At 31.7% G+C, this 26217-nt stretch overlaps 1 protein-coding gene across 1 annotated transcript; it reads right to left on the bottom strand.

The window, feature by feature from the left end:
• Positions 1-8611: 8611 nt before the first annotated feature.
• LOC114193438 (protein BOBBER 1-like) lies at positions 8612-13455 on the bottom strand. The gene is made up of 6 exons (XM_028083241.1): positions 12996-13455; positions 9996-10168; positions 9805-9853; positions 9232-9398; positions 9059-9142; positions 8612-8970 (listed from the first exon to the last, which is right to left on the bottom strand). The coding sequence occupies exons 1-6, from the start codon at positions 13381-13383 to the stop codon at positions 8932-8934; spliced, it is 900 nt and encodes a 299-aa protein (XP_027939042.1). The 5' UTR covers positions 13384-13455; the 3' UTR covers positions 8612-8931.
• Between the last annotated feature and the right edge of the window lie 12762 nt (positions 13456-26217).

Here is a 26217-nt window from a genome sequence, read left to right as displayed (position 1 = left end):
ATTGTTGGTGTTGTTGTTGAGGATGCAGCCTCAGAGGCATGTACAACTCCAAGGTTCTGCTTTTCTTTTGCTTTGGATCTAACACCTGCAACTTGTCAGTGTAACAAAAAGCACTTGGGCAAATGATTGTGGGTTACTGAACTGAAAGCAAGTGAGGTGGATTTAGAGTGATGAATTCCATAAAGTTTGAGACTTTGGGAAATCATACAAAAACCCTCTATCTAAAATTTCATCCTAGAACTGATCAAAACACAAAATAATGTAGGCATGAACGAAAACGTCCAAGAGTTTGTAGGGTTTTGTCTTCACTTTAGAGATTTGAGAGACATAGAATAAAAAAGAGTAAATAAATAAGAGGTGAATAAAAGAAATCTATAATAAAAAAAGAGGTGAATAAATAAGAGGGAAAGATGGCGCCACATGGGAAACGGTGGCCGCGAGAGAAATCTATAATAAGAGTATAATAGCGTTTGTAAATGCCATATTTTACATACAAAATATGGCAGTTATAAAACTGTCGTATTATGAAGCAAATTATGACGGTTTTTCATAACCGCCATAATAAAATCGTCATATTTAACTCAATTTTTTGTAGTAACATACAAAAAAATAATGTAAATGGGTTAAAAGGATTATATTCATTCATTTTTAAAGTTTGAAGACCAAAATGTATCAAAGTTTTTGACAAAGACGAATTCCAATTTCGCATCAAAGTTCAGGAACTAAAAACATACTTAACCTTGTAGATCAAAATTTGTCTTTATTTTGTTGTAAAAGTATAAACAACTTCTTTAACATAAATCTATATGTATATTAACATTATAAAAACCTAATATCATGCATGCTTAACAGACAATGTAAACGCAAAGGACCTTGCATCTATTCCGTTAGAGAAAGTTGTGAACTTGCGTATACACATTATTTTATTACCATCCTAATTTATCTTAATTACTTATTAAACTTGATTTCATAGTTTTAAAATAATTAAAAAAAATACAAAGGATGATTTGAACGAAACATAGCCAAATAATTGTGTGCATCAATCTAAAGTAACCATATCACTACCTTTATTTCTTCGAGTCAACCTGGCATTTCTTTGAACTTTGTAACCAATGTATCTCTTTAACTTTCCATACAATCCTTGAAATAACATTACTTTCTCATCCTTAATTTCATTCACAATAATATATTTTCAAATCATCCTTACACATGAACTTTTCATACAACTCTTGAAACTAAAATTTATTCAAAAACTTTTGGGCGTATTATCATTGCATTTCTTACCTTCAAAAAATTTTAAAATAGTAAAAGTTACAAGAGAACTAATATAATTCATATATATATATATATATATATATATATATATATATATATATATATATATACTATTTTATTGCTTTGTACATACATTTAAATCCTTCGTTCATTAGTTGAATTAAAATATTATACAAGGTTGTTGTCCAGAAAATAGTATAAATACAAAAGATTAAAAACCAAAACAACAACTAGAAAAGAAAGTATAATTCTCACATACATAGTTCATAGTAAAACAACAAACGTGTTTTTCTTAAGAATTTTTTATGGAAAACTTCAAAAAAGGTTCTTTTTGAACCTAGCCCTGGGTTTTCATGCCTAATGAATATATTTTTGAACTCAAAATTTGTAAATTGTGTATGTACAAATACAAAATAATAATGGGCAAATTGTATATGTAAAAAAAAAATGTGCCAAAATAAAGAGTTAGAGATAGGGATTGATGCCTCATAACTTGATGGGGTTAATGGAAATCTAAGATTGAAATGGAAGGCTCAAAGTGATGTATTCTCTTATTTAAATTGTCTCACAAGAAACTTTAAAATAGATAAAACCATAGTTTATAAAGCAGAAATTAAGAAGAATAGGAAGATATGAATCCTAAGTCTAGCTCTAATTGAATGAAACTAGATGACTAATAAATTAAATAAATAAGAAAAGAAGAAAAAATAAGGAAGAAAAGAGAAGAGAAGAAGAAACTTTACCTTAGGGCCTCTCATTCTGTTGTTATGGAAAATTATGAAAAAGATGTGGGAGATTTTATTGTAAAAGAAATGTATTTAATCTTGGTAATTAGATTTAGAAGATTGTCATTGGAAGAGAAGAATAAAATTATACTTAAGTTTATCCTTTACATTAAATTTGTCATGTCATTAGGGTAAAAAAATCTTCTTACTTTGTTTTATTCATAGATACACAAAATTTGTGAGAGAAATGGGCTTTATCGAATTGTTTTTATTGTTTTCAATTAGGAACAAATAATGAATTTGAGTTTATGGATTTGTAATACACAATTTTGCTATTTTAATCCCTTATTAAATTAAAATCATCTATTTTAGTTAAAAAAATTCAAATTATTTTTAATAAAGTTTAAAATCTATTTCTAAGTTTTATTGATCATTTTTCTAAAATTTTAGAAAAAAAATCTATAAATCTTATCAATGATGGATTTTTGAATGAAATTACAACGAAATCCAAAATTAGTAAAAATTTCACTTTAAATTCATATCGTAAATCAAACAAGAAAATAAGGATCATTGTAGATTTAGTGGTTGTAAATAGAATGAATAACTATTAGCACAAGTGACCTTGGGGAAGATGTGGTGAAGATGCCCTAATGATCAAGCTAGAGATCTGTTAAATCTGGAATTGACTTGAAGATCATGGAGCTTGTATTTTGTATTGTATTCGTAGACCATATGACATAGGTTAGATGTTGTTTTGTCTTGGGTGTGCCTTTTTTAATCTGTTAAAAAGGTTTTTAATAAGTTAAAAGGATTGTTGAATATAGTTTCGGTATGAATATATTCAATTAGTTGAATTGTTATTCAATCAACCTGTTGAATTCATTTATGACCAAGATATATAAGCTGGTTTTTAGAGAGATGGGACACAACTTGAGATTTTCGAGCATGAAAAACTACACATTTGGAAAACTCTCTCTATAAATTACATAGTGTGCAATTATTGATTGAAGATCTTGGTTAATCTTCGAAGCATTTTTGCTTGGTTGAAGCTAGAAGAACACGTGTTTGGTTGGCTAGGGAGAGCCTCTATTGGGTTTGGTTGTTCTTGTGCTTCTGTGTTGTTCCTAGTGTGATTCCAGGTCTATAAGTGGGATTCTTACAGTGTTTGGGATAAGATTATTGTGGGATTCAAGAATCTTGGTGTTTTGCTTTATTCAAAAGTATAATTTGAGTGATTTTGTAAAACTTTTGATGTAGTGAATGATCAGGCTCATCTTGTCTTGATAAACTGGATGTAGTTCTGTGATTTAGTGAACCAATATAAAAATCAATGTGTGATCATCTCTCCTGTATCTTGTTCACATCTAAATCTCAAGAAAATCAATTACCTCAATCTTTGTAAGGTGTGCATGTGTTTTTATGTTATATGGTAATATAACTAAGTTTGATATATTGATTGGAACATATCTTGGTTGATAAAGCATGTTGTTTGAGTGAGTTTCGTGCATTTCGTATTTTGGCATAATGTCCTAGAATATCAGCGGATTGTTATTATATTTTAATCTATTGAATTATATTGCATGAAAGATGAATATGTTGTTTTTGGTTTTAATCGGTGGAAAGTGTACAGTTATGCAATACTCGCATTCTGATTTTGTTGTTAGTTTGATTCAACAAAAAGGGGTTTTAAGTTTTTAAAAAGTAAAGGAAATTTTATAAAGTCAATTCAACCTCCTTCGCTAAACTATCCATTTCAATACTTACAATAACTTCTATTAAAATTTTAAAGTGTTTACGGAAGTCAATGTAATTAATTAACTATGTACATCAATCAAGATAACCATATCACCACCTTTTATTCCTCCACGTCTACTTAGGGTTGTCAAAATGGGTCGGGTTAGAAAACAGAACCCGTCAGTTAAATCAACACGACCCGTGTTGCTTACTAGCCCGACGGGCCAACCCCCAGGCCTCATAAGTTTTAAAAAAAGCAAGTGTTTCACTTAAGTTAGGCTCTTTGGTCCAGCATAGCAGAAACAAAAAAACCCAGGCAAACCAACCATTCAATCTCTGTATCATTGTCGCAATCGTAGACCCAGCCACCGCAGCGCCATTTGACTTCTCTTATGTGTTTCTCCTTCATCCACTACCTGACCTGGACGACATCGAAAGGAAACCCAGCCACCGCAGTGCGATTTGATAGAGAAAAATGACAGAACAACAAGGGAACCAGACCATGGCGGACAACGACAATTCCGACGAAGGCTAACCACCACAACATAGGTTCGTTCCATATTCAAAATTTTGAGCCATAATTTTCGATTTACAGCCTTCATTCCCAAATCACTAACCCTAATTTTGATTTAACAATTGAAGTTGAAGGTGTTACTGTGTGTGTGAATCATTGTTGTATTTTCGAGTTCCACCAATTGGACAAATTGTGGTTGTTGTAATTCTAGTTGTAACACTGTTCATAGTTGCTGGCGTGCATAATTGGCTTCCTTCGAGATAATTTTTGGACTGTTTGTAAGTGTTTATATAGTCAATCATCCAATTCATGTAATTATTTGTTGCTTATCATTTGTGCCTTCTGTAAGTGAGTCAATTGTTGTAATTAAAATGATGTTTTTTGTTGTTTTTGCCGTGTTGTTTGTGCCATCTGTAAATTGTTGGACTTGAGTTATTTGTTGGTGTTTTTGGAGTGCTTTTTGGGTTTCTATTTGTGGTATATTTTACTGAGTTATGTCATTACGTTTTTTTGTGTTAGGATTTAGTGAACCTGGGTGGTTAGTAAGATATAATGGATGAGTCAAATAATAATCGTACTCCAAATGTTGTTAATGAAACTGAGAATAATGATGCGATTGAAGGGGATATGGATGAGAGTGTTAAACTTAAAGATTCCTCTTCTAAGAAAAATGAAAAGTCAACAACTTCTGAATTTCGAAATACTTTACTCGGATTGGAGTTGGTGATGATGGAAAAGAGAGGGCAACAAAAAATACATTATTGGTGGACAAAAGTATGACACTTCTCATTTGAAGCGTCACATTGAGAAATGTAGTAAACTTAAATGTGAATATGTGAGGCAAATGATAGTGGACGGACAAGGAAAGTTAAAAGCAAGAAAAATAGATTAAGTGGTTTCCCGTTTTTTGTGTGCCAATTTAATTATTCAGCACTGTTTACCATTCAACTTTGTTGAGTATAAAACGCTTAGAACTTGGATAACTTTTATGAATCCTGATGCATGTTTGGTTTCTAGAAATACGATAAAGAATTATGTTTTGAAAATACATATGAAAGAAAAAAACATGTTAAAGGAAGAGTTTAGGAAAATCAAAAATAGGATTTGTTTGACATCTAACTTGTGGACTTCTTTAACTGGTGAGGGTTATATTGCTTTGACAGCACATTATGTTGACACAAATTGAAAATTGTGTAGGAAAATTTTGAACTTTTGCCATTTCCCTCCACCTCACACTGGATTTGAGTTGTCAAAGAAAATAAATGGATTCTTACATGATTGGAGAATTGAGAAAAGAATATTTTCTTTGACTTTGGATAATGCATCTACTAATGATGTTCTGATTAAAACTTTAAAAACTTTACTAATGAGTTTGTGATGGTGAATTTTTGCATGTGCATTGGTGTACACACACTTTAAACTTGATTGTGCAAGAAAGATTGAAAGCCTTTGGTGATTCTTTAGATCATATTAGGGAGAGCATAAAGTATTTCAGGGGTTTTGAAAGTAGGATGATAAAGTTTAAACAATGTATTGAAAAAATAGGGGACATTGATGTCAAGACTACTTTGTGTATAGATGTTCCTACAAGGTGGAACTCTACTCTTTTTATGCTTGAAAGTGCCCTAAAATATCAACGTGTATTTGGAAGCTTGCACTTAGTTGGCAAGAATTATAAGTACTATTTTTCTAAGGAGAAATGGAGAAGGGTTAAAAAAATTGTGTTATCCTGTTACCTTTTTATGAGATCACAAATCTAATTTCTGCCTAAGTTATCCTACATCAAACTTGTACTTTTTACAAGTATGGAACATCCAAACCTTTTTAATGGAAAGTTTAAAAGATGAAGATCAAGTTATGAGAGATATGGCTGAAAGGATGATGGTAAAGTTTGATAAATACTGGGATGAATATAACACTATCCTTGCATTTGGGGCAATTTTAGACCCAAGGATGAAGTTGAAAATATTGGGATATTGCTATGAAGATAGACCCTCTTACTTGGGAAGTAAAGTTAGAGAGGATGAAAGAAAAATTGTACAAGCTTTTCTCTGAATATTGTTCCAAGAATGACACTTCCCCTATCCTAAAGTGTAAGCATATTGATTTGTCATCGTCATCCTCGGTTGATTCTATCAAGTCAAACGCTCTTTATGTAAATCATATAATCATATCAATTTTTACTAATTTAATTACTATTATTATACATATAAATTAAATTATGATTTTGGTTTTTATGTTAGGAATTAAAACACGCAAGCTTCAGGATTATGTTAATATGGGAAAGCACCAACTTGATATACACTTGGATGAACCAACATTGGATGTTGATATACTGAATTGGATGTTGATATATTGAACGTATGAATGCTCTTGAATGGTGGAAGAGTAATAGTCAACGTTTCTCAGATTTGTTAATCATGGCTCTAGACTTGCTAAGTATCTCAATTACCACAATTGCATATGAATCTACTTTCAACATCGGTTCAAGAATTTTGAATAAGTATATAAGTCGTCTATTATCAAAACATGTTGAAGCAATAATTTGTACTTGTAGTTGAAAGCATGGGTTTCGTGAATATGGTAACTTTTCTAATTTAAATTCTAACATAATATTTTCATAAACAATCTTTTATATTCTAACTTGTTTTTTTCAATTCCATTCCATATGTTATTTTAAGATGATGGTGTTAATCAAGATGGAAGAGTAGAGGAAAGTTCTTCTTAAGGTGCATCTAATAACCCTAAAAAGGAAATTGATAAAGATTGAAGGTATTTTAATCATGCTTTGTGTAACCATTGTGTTTTTCTTTACATACAACCATAGATTATAAATTTATAATGAATTATATTATCCGGAGCAAGTTGCACAATAGATTGACATGTTGTTTGAGCTTCAAGTTGGGCCATTTAAAGGACTATGTTTTGGACTTTGATCATTTCAAATGCTAATTTTCCTTTTGCTATATTTTGATCATTTTCATATTTTGCTGCACATTTGGAATATTTGAATATTCTGCTGCACATTTTCTATATTTTTGAATATTCCTGCTGGACTTTGTGTTTTCTGGCTTTGTATCTTGTGCACATTTGGCTTTGAAATTTCCAAGTTTGAATTATCTTGGTGTTTATGATATCATTTGAAGTTTATAAGAGGACTCTAAAACCAGGACATGTTATGTTTTCTCACAGGGATTTATGTATGAGAAATGGAGAGTATGCATGTGGTAATAAAATCATGAGGAGTGTTGTTTGATTTTATGATCTGATATGCGTACCAAACAGTGATGTTTGGGTGTCATAGTATTTATATTTGGTGTTCATTTTATACTTATCATGTTGTGGTGCTTGTGGAAAGGTCATGGTCTGCACTTCTTTTCTGCTTTCATATTGTTTGGGTACAGTCACAAGTGTAGATTATTAGGCCTTCTTCATGCTAATTGATGGTGCAACCACATCATTTACATAATAGCTTATAGGCCAAATTGTACAATTCAACCCATTTTTGTTTAGCAGGCCAACTTGACTCGACACGTCTAATGGGCCTAAAACAGACCAGACTTCCCTGCGTCTACTTGATCTTTCTCTAGACTCAATACCCACTTATACTATGTAACTATTCATATAATCCTTAAAATAACATTATTTTTTTATCCTTAATTTCATTCCTTGTAAAAAAAATTAAAATCATCCTTCCACATTAAGTTTGCATACAATTTTTCAAACTAAAATTTATTCACAAAATTTTGGCACCATAAAATATGTATTTCTAACTTCACAAAATTTTAAAAATAGATAAATATCTCAATGATTTCCATATACATTTAAATCATTCATCCCTTACTTGAATTAAAATATTATACAAGATTGTTATCCAAAAAACAGTGTAAATACAGAAAATTAAAACAGAAAAGAAAACATAATCTTGTATACATATTTCACAAGTAAAATCAACACTCATTATGTCCACAAGAAAATATCTAAACATCAAATATAATAGATCCACCTAGCCAACATGGATTTTAAAATATTCTAGATGCAATATTAAATTATATAAAGTAGACATCAAGTTCGGCTATGTTTATGAGATAAGATGATTTTGTTTATATTGAAAACACAAAATCAATATAATAATCAAATATTTGATATCCTCTAATAAAATATATATGATCATAACTCCATATTTCTATAATTATAGCATAACATAATTAACTAAAATGTTTTCTTTTTCTACATCAAACTCATGTTTTTCTGCAATATACGATGTAGAAATTATTTTTGTGGATTATGTAATTCGTAACCAGTATAAGGGTAAATTGGAATATATGATTTTAGGGAGATGCGGGAAGAAAAAAAATGGTGGTACAGGAAGAAAAGCCCTTCATTATAAACTGTGGACCCTACCTAATTTATAATTTCCTACCAAAACACACTTTCTATTCATTTTCAATATCTTTATGTCTCCCTCTCTTTCCATCCTACCAACCTAATCTTAACAAAGTCTAGAACTCTGAAAGTAATTCAAAAGGCCAAACAAAAGATAACATTTTATCATAAAGTTCATGATTTTCAGAACCATAGAAATCGCCAAACACTGGTAACACTATTACAACAACAAAAGTACAACCCTGTATCCGAGATCATACCAAAAAAATAGAAGCACAACGATATCATGGCACCATTTTATGATATTTTTGCCCTTGAGAAGTCCATCTCTGGATGCTGCCAACACATGAGAGTTGAATGTCAGATCTCTCATATCAATAAAGAATATGAGATGAGAAGAAAAATAAGAAAATCAGGAGTTCACCTCATTCATAAATTTCTTCAAGATTTCCTGCTTCTGGAGCTCATCACTTGTAGGAAGACCCATAGACTTCTGTCTCTGATCAAACTGTATAATAAAACAGAACTAAGCTAACTAAAAAATGTGCTCTAAAATGTAAAACAATGTACTAAAAATATATGTAATGAATCCGTTACCATCATTTTTTCTACAGTTTGTCGAGTTTCAGGATCTAGGTCACCAAGTTTGCTGTTTTCGGGCTCCACTTTTTGGGTATCAATTTCAGGATCACCCTTTACAACACATTTCCACCACTCCATTTGATTATGCTTGGTTAAAAGAATAGAAATTGTATTCTGATCCTCTGCAAAATAGGTTTGTACATGAGTTCCACGTGAAGAGGTCCTCATTAATAAATAAAAACAAATACTGATTCCAGCAGTATTGGTTAGTGGACAACGAGTGAAACAGCAAGAGCTCATTCATTCATTCTCACTCAACTAGTTAACAAAAAAATTTGAAATCTGATCCCTGCAAATTGGTTCGTAAATAATGAGTACCACTCTAAGAGTTTATTAGTTCTCACTCCAATAATAAATATCAACCAAACACAACTACTTAAGCTGGAATACTAGCACGTTCATACACTACAGTAACTATGTCAAGTGAATTCATGCATTAAACTTAAAAATATAAAACTCCAGAAAGATGCTAATAATTATTATCACTCAAAAGGATTTTTTCCGAGAGACAATTTAGTAATCCTTTACCTATGCTCCAATAGCAGTCATCTGGCTTTATGGATTCATATAGTTCACCCTGAGAATATTTAAAAACATAAGCCACAAAAACGTTACAAAAACTACACACAAACTAAAGATAACATAGCTAGATTGAAACAATAACTAATCTTGATGAATGTAGCACGTATCCTCTAACAATAAGTTTAACATAAACTTACATCAATAATTGGTGGTTGGCCTTTGAGTCCAACTTTTAGATGATTCTTCTTTATATCGCATATGACAAACCTAGATTTCGTTCCATTAGGCACAGGAACACTCACATTGACCTCCTGCAGAGTTTGAGTCCAGGAGTACTTTTCTAGATCCAGACCATTACCTTTGTTTGGTACTGTTCAGATATAAAATAATTTTAGTTGTCATGGGTGTGCTAAAATCACTAATCTAAAACACTTGAACAAATGATTCCTCATTACAACAATAAATAACTTAATCCACTAACCATAACACACATCCTTTCATATTAGTTCAAGATGCCATAAAAGAAATAAAGAAAGGATGCTGAATGGCATTTAGAAGCATTCCCTTTACACATCCAACGTTAGGAAAAATCTGGAGTATACTAGCAAACATGTATGATCTTGCAAGTAGAAGAGACCCATGCAAGCTAATGTGGAAGGAGAGTCAGAAAAGTTTGAGATCGCTACGGGATCGTGAGTTTACTAGCGAAATTACCTTTTTTTTTTTCAAAATAATGTTACCTTATTTCTTTTCAAAACAATGTTACCTTATTTCTTTTTCAAAACAATGTTATACCGTTTAATGTAGGAAGGAATGAAGAGTTCAAGTGGATGCTTTACTAGGTTGCTAAACATGTTAACAGATTTAAGCCACCATCAAACCATTAAATTAGGGTGAAATAATGCTACAAGACCAGTGAGAGTTTGGAAGAACATAGACACTTTTGGAAGAAAGATGGATACACAACAGGAACTGCGGCTGGACATATTAGAGGAGGAGGACTACTCGTAACTTTCTGGTAAATAGCACCAAGGGGACCTTTTTCGGTAATATATTGATGCTTCTAACATATGTAAAACAGCTAATATAATTTTCAACATGATCGATCATGTTGCATTGGTTTAATGTTAGAAGATTTTGAGAAGAAAATACCACTTCAAAGAGAGCCAATATCAAGCGGTAAAAAAATCACAACCTACATCCATTCCAAAACTACTCTAATTTCCGAACTGCACAAATTTACTATGAAAACAAATTTGATAAGACCAATCAATACTTGTTTTGCCACTTCTTATTTGACTTCGGGATGCTTGAATGAAAATAAGGGATTACTTATTAGGTTGTTCGCATTCAAGGAGTGCCAATTTAGTCAATTTATAAATACTAGAGATGGAGTGCATGTGGAAAATTTGATATTGGATGATGGATTTTGGATTGCATGAAGAGTGTTTTTCCCCTAATTAAGGTGTTGTGCTTAGTGGATACAATTGAGGAGCTAGCCATGAGATTTATTTATGAAGAAATGGATAAAGCGAAAGAGAAGATACAAAGTCTCTTCAATGGAGTTAGTAAAAGATGATAATAACTACCTATCTTTCACTAGTTTGATTTTGTAATTTATTTTTTAGTTATAGACTTTGTTTGGAGATTAATTTATATATTTTTATCTTTCTTAGCTACACTCTCCTTTGGAAAATCATTGATCAAACATGTGACAACCAATTCCATACACCATTGCATGTTGCAAGCTATTATCTTAATTCAATGTTGCACTATAATACAAGTCGATGATGAAGTGTGACAAGAAATGTACGATTGTTTAGACAGATTGATGGAAAAAATTGATGAGATGTCTAAGATTGATGCTCAGATTGAGGATTTCAAGAGTAAATATAGATCTTTTGGTGTTATAACATCTCAACGTGCACTTAAAAGCAAAACAGCAGCTTAATGGTGGGAATCATATGGTGATTAACATCTAGAAATATAAAATGTTTATTATTCAACTATTGTGTTTGACTTGTAGTTGATCCGGTTGAGTGTAATTTGTTGGAAGTCCCACACCGACTAGAGATAAGACAATATCATAATATATAAGTGAATGCAAACCTCACCTTACAAGCCAATTTTGTGGGGTTGAATTAGGTTTAAAGTCCACTTCTTAATATGATATTAGAGTCATTGGTTAAAGCATATCCTAACAAGATTTGTGTTTGTTGGGCATATAATTCCACTCGCTATCGGGCTCCTATCAGATTACTGATTAATGTCTAGTCCCACGCACGAGATATATATGACAGGGTGTTGGAAGTCTCACATCGACTAGAGATAAGACAGTTTCATAGTATATAAGTAGATGCAAACCTTACCTTACAAGCCGATTTGGTGGGATTGATGTTTAAAGTCCAATTCTTAATTAAAGTGCTTTTGAGAGTGTAAGAATTTGAATTTATGAAATTGATTTGATAATTGTTGACCCTATACCACCCAATAGACTAGTAGGCTAACAATGTGATGTCTTAATTAATTTTATAATTATTTAGTAGCACATGGAGAAAAGAAATATTTACAGCAAGAGTGGTGTTTGGGATGGCTAATTTAGGATTGAACAAGAAGGATGCAAGAAGAAAAGATCTTGCTTCTAATGATGAAACGACGGCTTCGAATGACTCACTTCTAGTGTCAACTACCCCATTCCCTCTCACTCTAACAACTGAGTTTGAACTTTTAGTTGCCCTCCATAGAGGTATATTCTCAACCTTTCTATATATGCCTTTTATCTATTTCTTATGTGTCAATTCCAAAAATTTGTAGGTTACAAGATCTAGTACAAAAACAGAATATAAAGTTATGGCAACATAAACAATTACAATTTAAAGAAACACATTTAATTGAGGTTGATTGTCATTCGAGAATAGATTATATCTAAATATATCAAGCCTGAGTTAAGTCAAATGATCAATTAACATATATTTATTAAGTCTTAACGGAACCTACGTATTATATTTGTTACAAGATACTTATAATTTATATACACAATATCATAAGTTACAAGGCTTAGTTTATATTTTTCTGTATTATTCTTCGTTATAAATATGATTTTAACTATTTTCACGCTTTCAAGGAAATTACATACAAACTTCGACAAATGTATTAAGCTAACAAGAGAGTTGAAATAGACAGCGTTAATATCTTACCTATTGAAGCGGTCTCTTGGTTCTTCTTTTTCTCCGCTGCCGCCGCCTCCTCCTCTTTGGAGGCTTCTACTTCCTTCTTTTTCTTCTCCGCCGCTGCCGCCGCCTCTTTTGCAGTTTTCACTTCCTTCTTTTTCTTCTCAGCCGTTTCTGCTACTGCCTTCACTTTAACGGCTCGCGCCACAGACACAACCTCTTCCACGGCGGTGTCCTTTTGGAAGAAGTCGCTTGTTTGGGCAACGAAATCGAATACTTTGCGCAGAAAATCTCGAGGGTTGGAGGTGTCAAAATCGGCGCTGAACGAATGAGTTTCCGATTTAGACGAGGAAGAGGGTTCAGAGTAACTTGCGTTGCTCTGCTCCTCTTCTTGGTAATCGGAGATTATCGCCATGAATGGAAAGAGCGTGAGAAGATTGTCCTAGAAAATTACGAAGTGGCGGGACTGAAAAAAAAGACACATTAGGGCTTTGTTCAAATAAACAGTTTAATTTAAACAAAAATATTCTAAAATAGAAAATTAATATTTTTACGCTCACTTACTTGATAACACGATATATAAAGTGATTTTCTTTTTACGTTCATATGATATCAATTTTATTTTTTAAATATAATAATTTATTAAAATTTTAAAAATTAATCGTTATTTTTATAATTTTTTATAAATTCGGTCATTTCTGTTTTTTCTCTTTTTATTTATTTATCAATGATTATTCTTTCATCTGTTCTACTTTATTTTTAATAAATATAATTTTAGTTTATATAACAACTTAATAATATTACAATATTATCATCTACTAATATAATATCACGTATATTTAAAAAATATATACACACAATTTCGCGCCAGTGTTTTAATACTAGTTGATACCGACATCTCATTTTAAGTCTCGCTTAGGTAAATCAAATCAAAATAAATTCCCTTTGTTATTAGATTTATAGTTTTGTTGTGAAGTCTCACAAAGTTTTGGTGAAAATTAATTCACCTAAGTGTGTTTAATTTTTTTTTCTTTTTCAATTTAGTTTAAAGTGCTTTACTTGTGTTTTTATCAATGTGAAGTCCATGGATTGTGTGTAAGTTCTAGTATTAAAACCTACTAATAATAAATACCCATATTAAAATAATAATAATAAATATAAATATGATGTTATAATAAAATAATAGATTATAAAATTGTAGTTAAATGAAAGAGGCATTATTATTCTCCTAATAAATATATTTTTTTTGTAATTAGAATAATTAAATATATTATAAATTTATAACTAACATTTAATTATTTAGCTATTTTTACAGCGAAACTCACCATTACAAAATAGGGGTGACAAAACGTGCCAGCCTGACTCATTTTGGCCCGACCCATCTGTGGCCCGTTAGAAATGGGCAGGACCGGGCTGGCCCGTCAAAAAGAAACAAGCTAATAATCACAAACCGTCTCGTATTGAATGGCTGAACGAGCTAGGTCAAGCTGGTCCATCCACTTTTTTTTTCTTTTTTTTAAAACTTTTTTAATTAGTTTTCAAATATTTCAAATTTTTTATTTTTAAAATTTGTTTATACATACATATAAATTATTATTAAAGACATATTTAATCAAATAAAATATGTTTTAGACTTTTAATTGATTAGTTAATGTTTTTAATTAGATAAATTAAAATAATTATTAAAATTACATATTAAATTATTCAATTATAACTAATAATTGAAACTTAATTTGTAGGTGTTAATGATATAAATTACAATACTATTATATATTTACACATTTAAAAAATATAATATAAAAAAAATAATCTTTTAATTACTTTTATTTTATTTAATTTTTTTAAAACGAGCCAATTGCTTGGACGGGCTAGTTCGTACTTTGGCCTGTCAAGTTGACGAACTGGACAGAACGGGCCAAGACGGGCTAGACGGAACGGGCCAAAAGGGGCTGACGAGTTGAAATCTTCAACCCAACCCGTCCCTTTTAACACGGGCTGAAGGGCTGGCTCGTTGGGCCCAACCCATTTTGCCACCCCTGTATAAAAGTGGTGATATTGAATGGATGTTTCTGAAACAATTTAAAATATGTTGTTTTAGACACAAAATTTAAAATGTTCCAACGTGGTATTTGAGAACATTTTTGAAAATTTACTAAATCTTTCAACCAAAAACGTTCGTCTGTCGCTCTTGCACCTCACCATTGTCGCTTGGTGAGTTTGTCCCTCTTATCATGACAATAACAAAGAAGGAACTTGAAGAAAGTGGAGTTTCAGTTTTTTTTTCATTATTACTTTGCTTGTCTCGGTTAATTACAATTCTTATCAAGGAGATATTTTCTTTTCTCTTTTTTTATAATTCGAATTGTTTAAACGAAGCAAATCTTCCATTTTTCTATATTTCCTTTTTTTTGTTTTTTGTTTTTTCTGTTTGTTCTGTTGCTAGATTAGAGTAGAAGGATGGTGAGTATAGATGGTCAAATTGGTGAATGTAGTGAGAAAAAGAAGGCATGTGCATTTGTATATGTCTGCATTTTCTGTGATTGTTTTAGGACCTAATTCTATATTGCATTTTCTGTGATTATTTTAGGATTTAATTCTATATTTGTGTTCATCATTCGTGCAAAGTTAATTACGTTGGTGTTGTAACACATGTGGTAAGCATATGCAAATAAGTGAGAAGTTGTGAAGGACTTTTTGTATAAGTCTGCGAAAATTTGAAAAATTACAATATTGTGTCCACACCATCTTAAATGAACTTGTCCAGGACCATAGTAATTAGATTAAACTATTTATGAACCAAAGTAATGAAATGCATTGATTAGTCTAAAAACATGTTACAACACCTATCACACATATGTGGTAATCATGTGCGAATAAATGAGATGTTGCGAAAGACCTTTTGTACAAGTCTGCGAAAACTTAGAAAATTATAATATTGTGTCCACACCAATTTAAATGAACTTGTAATGGACCATAGTAATTAGATTAAAATGCTTATAAATCAAAAGTAATGAAGTGCATTTGATAAGAATAACATGCTTGAATGCCACAATGTAAATAAGACAATGTGACATATTTTGATGTTTTGTCAATTTTTTTTTTTATTTTGTGGTTTTGTATTGTGACCACCACTGTGTTCTGCTGTGACTGAACAAAATTTCGTTGTGCAATAACACCTTCGAAATATTAGGCAGAAATACGTTTGTGAAGTAGTTACGGTTCATGGCGAGGGAATTGTAATGATTTAGTAGGTAGATAACAACTAATAGAAACTATGTCCTTAAACACAAAGTTAAATGAAAGAAATAACCAAAAATTTGTACAAAAGTGTAACTTTTCAAGTTTTTGCAAACTTGTACAAGTAGTCTTTTTTAGCTCCCCACTTATTTGCACATAGTTATCACCATTGATGGACTTACGTTATGATAGAGAAGGGCTACGCCCCCCCAAATTTTTTTATAATTATATAATTTTAAATATACATTTAAAAATTTAATATTTTTAATATATTTTATATATTTGATATATTTGATATTCTAAAAAAAATTATATATCAATATCAATACATAAAACAAAACTTTGTATTGTCTATATTTATTTTTCAATTTGTCCTTTTCAATATTTTTTAAATAAGAATAATTGTTTTCTTAATATTATTTTTTAAATGATTATTTGTTTAATTTAACCATCTTTTTATTTAATTATTTTTTTAAACTTGATTATTATAAATAAAAATTAATTATAGCAAAATTATAAAAAAATTATTTATATTTAATTTTATAATTATAACAATAATAATAACAATAATTATAATTTTATTATTTTTTATTATTATAAAAGTAAATACAATGTTTTTACTAGTTTATATAAAAGATTTGAGATTACTTTTTTGGTTTTTATTTTAGTTTAAAAATATCATGTTGGTCCTCTAATTTTTTTTAGTTTCAATTTAATTTCGATTTTTAAAAAAATGATGTAATTTGGTCTTTTTTTTTTATTAAATTTCTTTAATTGGATCAAGGTTTTTTCATAAAAATTGAAATTGTGAATAATGATGGTTTTCTTTCTTGATGTAATTGACATAATTCTAATGTCAATTTTGATGAAAAATTCTTGCTTCGCTTCAAGAAATTTAACGAGAAGGATCAAATTGTATCAATTTTTAAAAAATCGGAACCAATTTAAGACTAAAAAACAGAGGACAAATATGATATTTTTGTACGAATAAATGGACAAAAAAAGTAATTCAATCAAAATTTTGGTATTCCCAAAATATTCCCTAAAGATCCGCCATTAATTACCACATATGTACGACAAATGTTGTGGCATTTTTTTAGAGGCCAGTCAATGCACTTCATTACTTTGAGTTGATAAGCAATTTAATCTAATAACAAGTTTATTTAAGAGGATGTTCATAGAAAAGTGTAATTTTACAAGTTTTCACATACTTGTACAAAAAGTCTTTCTTAATGCCCCACTTATTTGCACGTAGTTACCACATATGTTTGATAGGTGTTACGTCATTTTTTTATACTAGTCAAGGCACTTCATTACTTTAGCTTCATAACCAGTTTAATCTAATTAATATGGTTCATAACTTGTTCATTTAAGATGGTGTTGATAGAAAAATGTAATTTTTCAAGTTTTTGCAGACTTGTACAAAAAGTCATCCTCAACACTCCACTTATTTGCACATGGTTATCACATACGTGTGTGACAGGTGTTATGACATTTTTTTAGGCCAGTTAAGGCATTTCATTCCTTAGGGTTCACAAGTAGTTTAATCTAATTACTATGGTCCATAACAAGTTCTTTTTAAATGGGTGTGGACACAATATTGTAATTTTCCAAGTTTTCGCAGACTTATACAAAAAGTCTTTCGCAATGCCCCACTTATTTGCACACAGTACCACATATGTGTGACATGTGTTGTGGCATTTTTTTTTGGAGACTAGTCAACCAACTTCATTATTTTAGGTTCATAAGTAGTTTAATCTAATTATTATGGTCCATAAAAGGTTCATTTAAGATGGTTTGGACACAATATTATAATTTTTCAAGTTTTCAAAGACTTTTACAAAAAGTCATTTGTAGTGCCCTACTTATTTTGCACATGGTTACCACATATGTGTGACAACACCAACATACTTCGCTCTACACGAATGGAAAAAACAAATCTGTAAATACAAATATAAAGTTAGGTCCTAAAATAATCACCAAAAATGAAAACGTATAGATGCACATACTTTCTTCTCCCTACTACATTCACAAATTTGATCACCTTTACTCACCATTCTTTTACTCCAATCTACGAACACCATAAGCGGATAAAAAAGGAATGTCAAAGAATTTGCTTCGTCAGACAATACGAACATATCATCAACGACAACTCGTTATCCATGGACTATGATTACCAGTAGAGCATTATGGTTGCACAACACTATCTTGACCTAGATTTTTTTCCCTTCACTTTCAAACCCACCCAAATACATACTTGGAAAACCTGATCAAAGGCAAATGATGCACACTCAAACAAGTTGGCGATCCTTCCAATTTCTGAACGAATGAGATACAACACTCACCAAAGGAGTCAATGCCTCTAAAACGAAAATAAACATAAAGCTCAAATATCTCTTTCTACCATAGTGGAAAAAACATTAACCAGTCAACAGTGTAAAAAATAAATGAAAAAATTAATTTTTAAATGACATATAAGTGGTGTCAAAACTAAGTCAAGAAATCATGTAAAAATATAATTTTGAAAAAATGAGTAAAAGAGAAGGTAATATAAAACGGAAGTGATATTTAACACCAACGTTTGACTCACTTTTGACATCAGTAACATGTCAACGGAGGTGGATTTATGAAAATCAATTTTCAATTTTCTTTTAATTGCTGACAGTGATAGTTTTGTGGAACATGGAATGCGGAATTGGAAAGGCGTATGATTACATTTAGGGAGGCACTATGGTTTCCTCTATTATTCGCTCTAATTCTCTTTCTCCCATTCCTTACTATAAGTACATGTAATTGGGTCTATACAAAAAAGTCCATGTTATTGGATTAAATTGTACAAAAACTCATTTATTGCTCCCCATTTATTTACACATGTTCACCATTTATGTAGTAGATATGTTCTGGCATTTTAGTTCAAGGACACACGCTACTCAATTGTTTAGGTTCATAACCATTTATAATGACCCAGGTGATCCATAACAAGTACATGTAATTGGACTTATATAGAAAAGCTCCATGTTACAGGGTTTCATAAAGTTGTACAAAAACACATTCCATGTTCCCCACTTATTTACACATCTTCACCAATTATGTAGCAAATACGTTATGACCTTTTATTTTGAGAACACTCACACACGTAACTTCTTCTCTTGACTACATTCACCAATTTCACCACCTTTACTTATCACTCTTATACCCCAAAGGCCAAATCTAAGGTTTGATTCATTCACAAAATAAGGATAACTTAAAATGGTGGACCCTCACCTTGGTTTTTCCTTTGTTTCCTTCAATTCGAACGAACACGCTGTTATCGTGATCGACAAAGTATCTTCACTGGTAGAGGTTCACGATGGAAGAGAAGTATCATGACCTAGGTTTTTCCTCCTTCGATTTAAAACCCACGCAAATAAACACTTCAAAAACTTTAACGAAGAGATACCCTAGATTCAAGCATTTCAATTTTTCGTTGTGCCATAGTGGATAAAAACGGACCAGGTAGCAGTTAAAAAAATGATTTGGAATGGCCGAGAGCACAATAACGGTGAAAGAAAACCTAAAGGAAGGTCGTGAGGAATAAGAGAAAGAGAGCAAGAGCAATGGTAGATGAAACCCTTACGCCTCCTCTAAATGCAATCATGTACCCTCCCAATTTCGAATTCCATCGTGCACAAAACTGCCACCCGTCAGTAATTAAAAGAAAATGGAATATTGCTTTTCATAAATCCACCTCCATTGACTTGTTATTGGTGTCAAAAGTGAGTCAAAATTTGGTGTTAGAATATCATTTTCGAATATTAAAATCACCTTAAAAATTGATGATTGATAACAAATGAGAAAAATATAGTGGTAAGGAGTCAATGAAAGAAGAAGAAAGAGATAAAGAAAGAGAAAAAGAAAGGAAAAAAATTTTGGAACGTGGTTTGGTGAAAAAATAAATAGTCGAAATATTAATATTAGTATCATAAAAATGTAATTTTAACATAAAAAATTTAATTTTATTAATTTTAGCTTTGAATTAATTGTTAAAATAAATAAATGCATGTTATTTTTTTTCTAATGTATTTATTGAAAAGAATTAATATTATTATTTTAAAAAATTTATATCTTTTATGTTTTATTTTTGTTTTTTAAATTTAATTTGTATTTATTTTCAAAATAATCATATATTTGTGTTTAGAACATCGAGAGTTAATAGATCGAAGGAGAGGATCTAGATAAGGAGATTAAAGGGATGTATTGGGACAAAAGAGATTGAGAAGAGGATCGAATGAAGAGTTATAGAGAGCTTGTTCATCACTGCATCATGGAAGATACAATAGTATCAAGAGAAGTGCGTGATCAAGAAAGGGATTAAACTTGGACTAAAGTAACATGGGAAGAATAGGTATAAGTGAAGCAATGTGAGCAATTTTAAGACAAATATCACAATTAATGTATTTTTTATTTTATTTTATTTGTTTAATTATCGGGAAAAAGGGTGAAAAAATAAATAGGTCATTCAAATGCAAAATAAAGGTGATAAATTGTTGTTACAATTTAGAAAGTTTTATGAACATCGTGAACAAGAGAAATGACAAATCCAATGATAAATGTACCCATTTGGATCACCGCTTTCATAGATTTCTTATATTAGTTTCTCTTTTATCTTTGGTAATTTAGTTTTATTGCAATTTACGTTCTTGTAAATCAGATACCAATGGCCACAACCTACATGAACAAAATTGCATTCATTACTAATGACACAAACTAATTCTATAAGGCTTTGCCCTTCAGACTCAAAAACGCAGGCGCTACCTATAAGAGGTTAATGGACAAAGTGTTCAACCACTTGATGGGCAAGTGTGTCGAAGTCTATGTTGATGACATGGTTGTCAAATCACCTAGCCACTTGCAACACGCACAAGACTTGTCCGAAGTATTTTTCGCTCTACAACAATATAACCTCCGACTCAACCCCAAAAAGTATGTCTTCGGTGTCGACAACGGGAAATTCCTAGGCTTCATGCTAACACCACGCGTAATCGAGGCCAACCCTGAAAAATGCAAAGCGATAATAGAGATGCGCAACCCAACCAACGTCAAAGAGGTGTAGCACCTAATAGGCCGCCTCACCGCCATATCCAGATTTCTTCCTAAACTTGTCGAACAAACCCGACCCATTATCCAACTTCTCAAAAAATCAGCGAAGTTCTCTTGGAATGACGATTGTGAAATTTTTTTCAAAAACCTCAAAACTACCCTTACATCCCTTCCAATCCTCTGCAAACCAGATGTACACCTCCCACTACTGGTATATATCACTGCAACAGACTATAAGGTCAACGCTGCCCTAGTCCAAGAATCTGCTGGAATACAACATCCAGTGTACTTCGTCAGTCGAATCTTGCAAGACCCTGAAACCAAATATCAAATGGTAGAAAAACTAGCACTTTCCTTGGTAAATGCGGCAATACGGCTATGCCCATACTTCCAAAACCACCATATTATTGTCAAAACCGACTACCCCATTAAGAAAATCCTTCAAAAACCCAACCTTGTTGGACGAATGTCATCTTGGGTTGTGGAATTTTCCGAATTCAACATCCTTTACGAACCACACGGTCCCATCAAAGTCCAGTCCTTGCTTGACTTTGCTAACGACCTCCAACACATCCCCAAAGAGGACCAATGGACACTATACGTTTATGGTTCCTCCAATCCAAGAGGCGCATGTGCTGGTATAGTCTGTTGGCAAAAGCAATACAAGTAATACAAGTCTAAATGCTGAAGCAAGATTTTGATGATGATAAAAGAAGCCTGAAAGCCATCTGGAAGTCAATATGAAGACCATGTGTTGTTATGTTTAAAGCTATCTTGTAAAATGTAATTAGATTAGTTAGAATCAGTATTGTACAAGAAAATTCTGGTATTTCTCGAAAAATCAAAGTGATAATCGATTATCACTTAGAATAATCGATTATCCTGAGCTGAACCAATTTTTTCAAGAAAGCACTGGAATAATCGATTATCACCTCTAATAATCGATTATCTGCTCAAAAATTTGTTTTTCATAAACCACACTGGAATAATCGATTATCACTAGTGATAATCGATTATCCTGGTCAGTTGGGCGCGACTGTTCAGCTTTTTGACCTAATTTCTGGAACCTCTATTTAAGGAACCTCAGAGTTACTTCTCACTTACCTTTTTGAGAAGCTAGAGTGCTAGTGTTGTGATTGCAAGAGAGTTCTCTGAGTGTTCTCAATAAAAGCTTTGAAAAACCTAGTGTGGGTAGAGCGATAACTTTTCCTGAGAGGTGTTCTAGGAGATTGAGTGCTGCTGCTGTTGCTAGGAAAGCTAAGGTCAAGGTTCTCTGTGTGATTCAGAGAAAGGTGTTCATCTCTAGTGTGATTTAAGAGAAGTGTTTTCTTTCCTTACACTCTTAATATCTGATTGTAAATCTGTTACTTATTAGTGATTTAGTTAATCTCGTTTTTGAGAGATTAACAACTAGACGTAAGGTCTTTTGATCCGAACCAGTATAAATATTTGTGTTCAATCTTCTTCTCTATCTCTTTATTTCATCTATTATTGTGTTTAAAGAAATTACTTATTGATCCAATTGATAAATTTTGGAAAAATTTAAAATATTAATTTTATTTCTTAAAAACCAATTCACCCCCTCTTGGTTTTGTCCGCACACTCAAACATTTCGCTGCGCGATACCAACATCGTCCTTGAAGGCCCCAATCACATCCTCATCGAAAATCCCTACACTTCGCCTTCAAAACCTTCAACAACCAGGCCGAGTACGAAGCCATCCTCGCTGGCCTATCACTAGCGCACGAAGTTGGAGTATGCTCGCCAATATGCAAAACAGATTCCAAGCTCACTGTTGGCTACCTTAATTATGAGTTTCAAATTAAAGATGCAACTCTCCTCCAATACTATCACCTAGTCCACAACATCATGCAATCTGGTTTTGATAGGGTACACATCCAACACATCCTAAGAGGAGAGAATGTACGAGTAGACATCTTGTCCAAACTAGCACTACAAAAAATCTTGAAAATTATGGCATTTTAAATATGGCGGTTATTTAAAACAGCCACTTTTTACAACATAATATGACATTTTTCGAACTACCATATTTTACCTATGATATACGACGGTTTTATCTGTCATTTATTAATAGTGGAAAACTGTCATATTTTATATGTAAAATATGTCAATTTTAACTGCCATATTTTAATAAATCCCATCATAAACATTTTCCTGTTCGAATTAATTAGATTAGTGAATATTGACTATATTGAAGCCTTCGAGCAAATCAGTTTGCACATTGACTGTATTGAAGCCTTCGAGCACACTGCACATAGATTTGAAGCCTTCGAAACCATTTCCCTCGCAGATCTGAAAGGTTGTCGTCGCCTTTCGCTCTTCAATTTCTGGAGCTCACTGTTCGGTTCATTTTGCAGAATATTGTTCGTTTTTGGAGCTCACATTTTCGTTCGTGGTCGCGACGCCATAACCTTTTTCATTCTTCAATTTCTGATGTTCGTTCGTTCGGCTCGTTTGTGAAGCTCGTCGTTAACACTGTTCTATGCGGGAAGTTGTTGGTCTTAGGTTTTGGTAAGTTTAGCAAAATAAATGGTGATTTAAGGTTCTGAGTTTTGAATTTCTCGTTGTTCACTTTACCAATTTCTCATTGTTCTAGTGTTGGGTTAATTTGCTCATTGAGATTTCAGGTTAGATGTTAGTTTTGATCTCATTATTGTTCTGGATTAGAACCATTGTTTTATTTCTTAAGCGTATTTTTGTGCGAGAGAGACCTCTTCTGATCCAAACCTTTTTGTTTCCAATTTCAATCCAATTCGAAGGGGATCTGTGTTTGGTGTTGTTGATGTAATGCAGGTGGGAAGCTCGTTTATCAGAGCACCAAGAAGAGGGCTAGCAGACTCAAGTGCCCCGTTACTGGCAAGAGGATTCAGGGGGTGTGCTTTTTGTTACCTTTTCAATTCCTTCTTTTTCATTGTGGTGTGTAGTTTCAGTGTTTTGTTATTGGCTTATTTTGTTCATCATCTGCACCTGTGCTTGCAACTGCTTCAAATATTCTATCACCTCATCCAACATTGAAGCTTTATCAGTCTGCATAAGTTAAACAAAATCCAAGTCTATATATGTTTATGTAAACCATAATACGTAATATGGAATTCCATAGCAAGCCACGCAAAAGCAGTTAACTATATGATGAATCTATTACTCAACTAGCTAATATTGCTTAATTCTGTTAATTAATTAATCCATAAATATGATGTACTCAACATTGCATGTTTCTTTGCTTTCCCTTGTCTATATATGATATGGTTAAGTGTGGGTTCTTTTTCTTTGTCTTTCTCCCTCATCTTTGCCTTTGATTTGTATGTTTTTGGTGGAAAATGTTTGTTGTTTTAGTGTTTATTGTATAATTGACATGAGGGCCTACCACTGGAAAGGGTTTCCTGTGGAAGTAGTTGGGTGCCTCTTCACTAAATAGCCTCCTGTCAGAGCATGAAAACAAGTAAAATTTTTTAGTGTATCAGGTGTAGCTATATGTAGTGTAAAACTAACTAAATTGATGACATCACATGTTAAGAAATTTTTTGCAGTTTACAAGTTTTGGTATTTTACCAATAATGGGTGGACCATTTGTAAAGGGACAAAGGTAGTAGAATATTGTGTAAATAATTTGAACATTTAAATTTTACTTGAAATGTATGATCAATGACATGAAAGTAGATACCTTATCTACAAGGACGGTACCATAAATAAGAAAAGTCAAGAATAAACAAACAAAAACATATCATATATATTAAAATGTAAGTACGTGCATATAGAGGTCAAAATAATAGATCTAAGAGCTCAAAGTCAAGTTAAAATAATAAAAATTAATATTAATAATAACAATAATATTATGTACATGACTTTTAGAAGAAAAAAAAAATCTTGAGAGAGGTAGGGCCATGTTAATTAACTCCCTTTGTGTGTCCATGACTGCCTATCATTTAGGCCTTGGATTAAAATCAAAGACAAGTTACAAATTAAAATTAAAGTGTAGTTTACGTGAAATTGATAGAATTAATCTATTTAATTACTAGGAAGAATCAGAGAACATGGAAAGCAAAAACATGAGAGAGATCCAGTGTGAAATGGTATTTATAGTGGCTATTGAATCCTCAGGGAACCGTTACTTGAACTCTACGAAAGTGAAAATGGCAAAGAAATATGTTATATTAGTATATAGTATATAGCATCTATTTCTCTCACAGATTTGGGACCAGTAGATACTAAATAATTGGCTCAGATACCACATACACAATATCACGATTTCGATGAAAAAAAAAGTTGAAACAAACAATATCATGATTATTATATTTAAGTATATCTATAAGCATTGCATTATTAGGTGTTTTTTGTATTATAGAAGAATGTTATGTTTCTTGTGTTTTTGATTAAATTTAACCTTTTAGCTTTGAATTCTAAATTTTGCCTGATAATTGCAGATTCCACATTTGAGGCTTGCGGAATACAAGAGGTCAAGGCTACCTAGAAACCGTAGGAGTATAAATCGTGCATATGGAGGAGTTTTTGCTGGAATTGCTGTCAGGGAGAGGTTTGTCTTCACTTTTAACAGCTAGTTATATTTATAATAACTTTTTTCATTTATTACCTAGAAAGTATTTCATTGCAAGTTGAGGAGTCTCATTAAATATTATAAGTTCTTTTACCTTAAATAATTAAGAATCAAATGTTATAATTGACTAAAAAAAGAAAATGGTGTAAAGAAAATAAATTAGTTTTTCTTTACTGTTAGAAAATGGTGTAAAGAAAATAAATTAGTTTTTCTTTTTTATTACCTTGGGAACATTTACAACCGGGTAGAATTAAATTTTTCAATAGTGGGCCTATTTCTTTATTATAATGTGAATTTATAACGTGTGTAGTTTACATCAATATGATAAAGATGGTTTGGATTAAATTCTTATGAATTGTT

Source organism: Vigna unguiculata, chromosome 8 (assembly GCF_004118075.2).
Source record: "Vigna unguiculata cultivar IT97K-499-35 chromosome 8, ASM411807v1, whole genome shotgun sequence".
In the NCBI taxonomy this organism is placed as follows: domain Eukaryota; kingdom Viridiplantae; phylum Streptophyta; class Magnoliopsida; order Fabales; family Fabaceae; genus Vigna; species Vigna unguiculata.
Note: the sequence above shows the minus strand (reverse complement) of the source record. Positions and strands in the feature narration are given on the sequence as shown.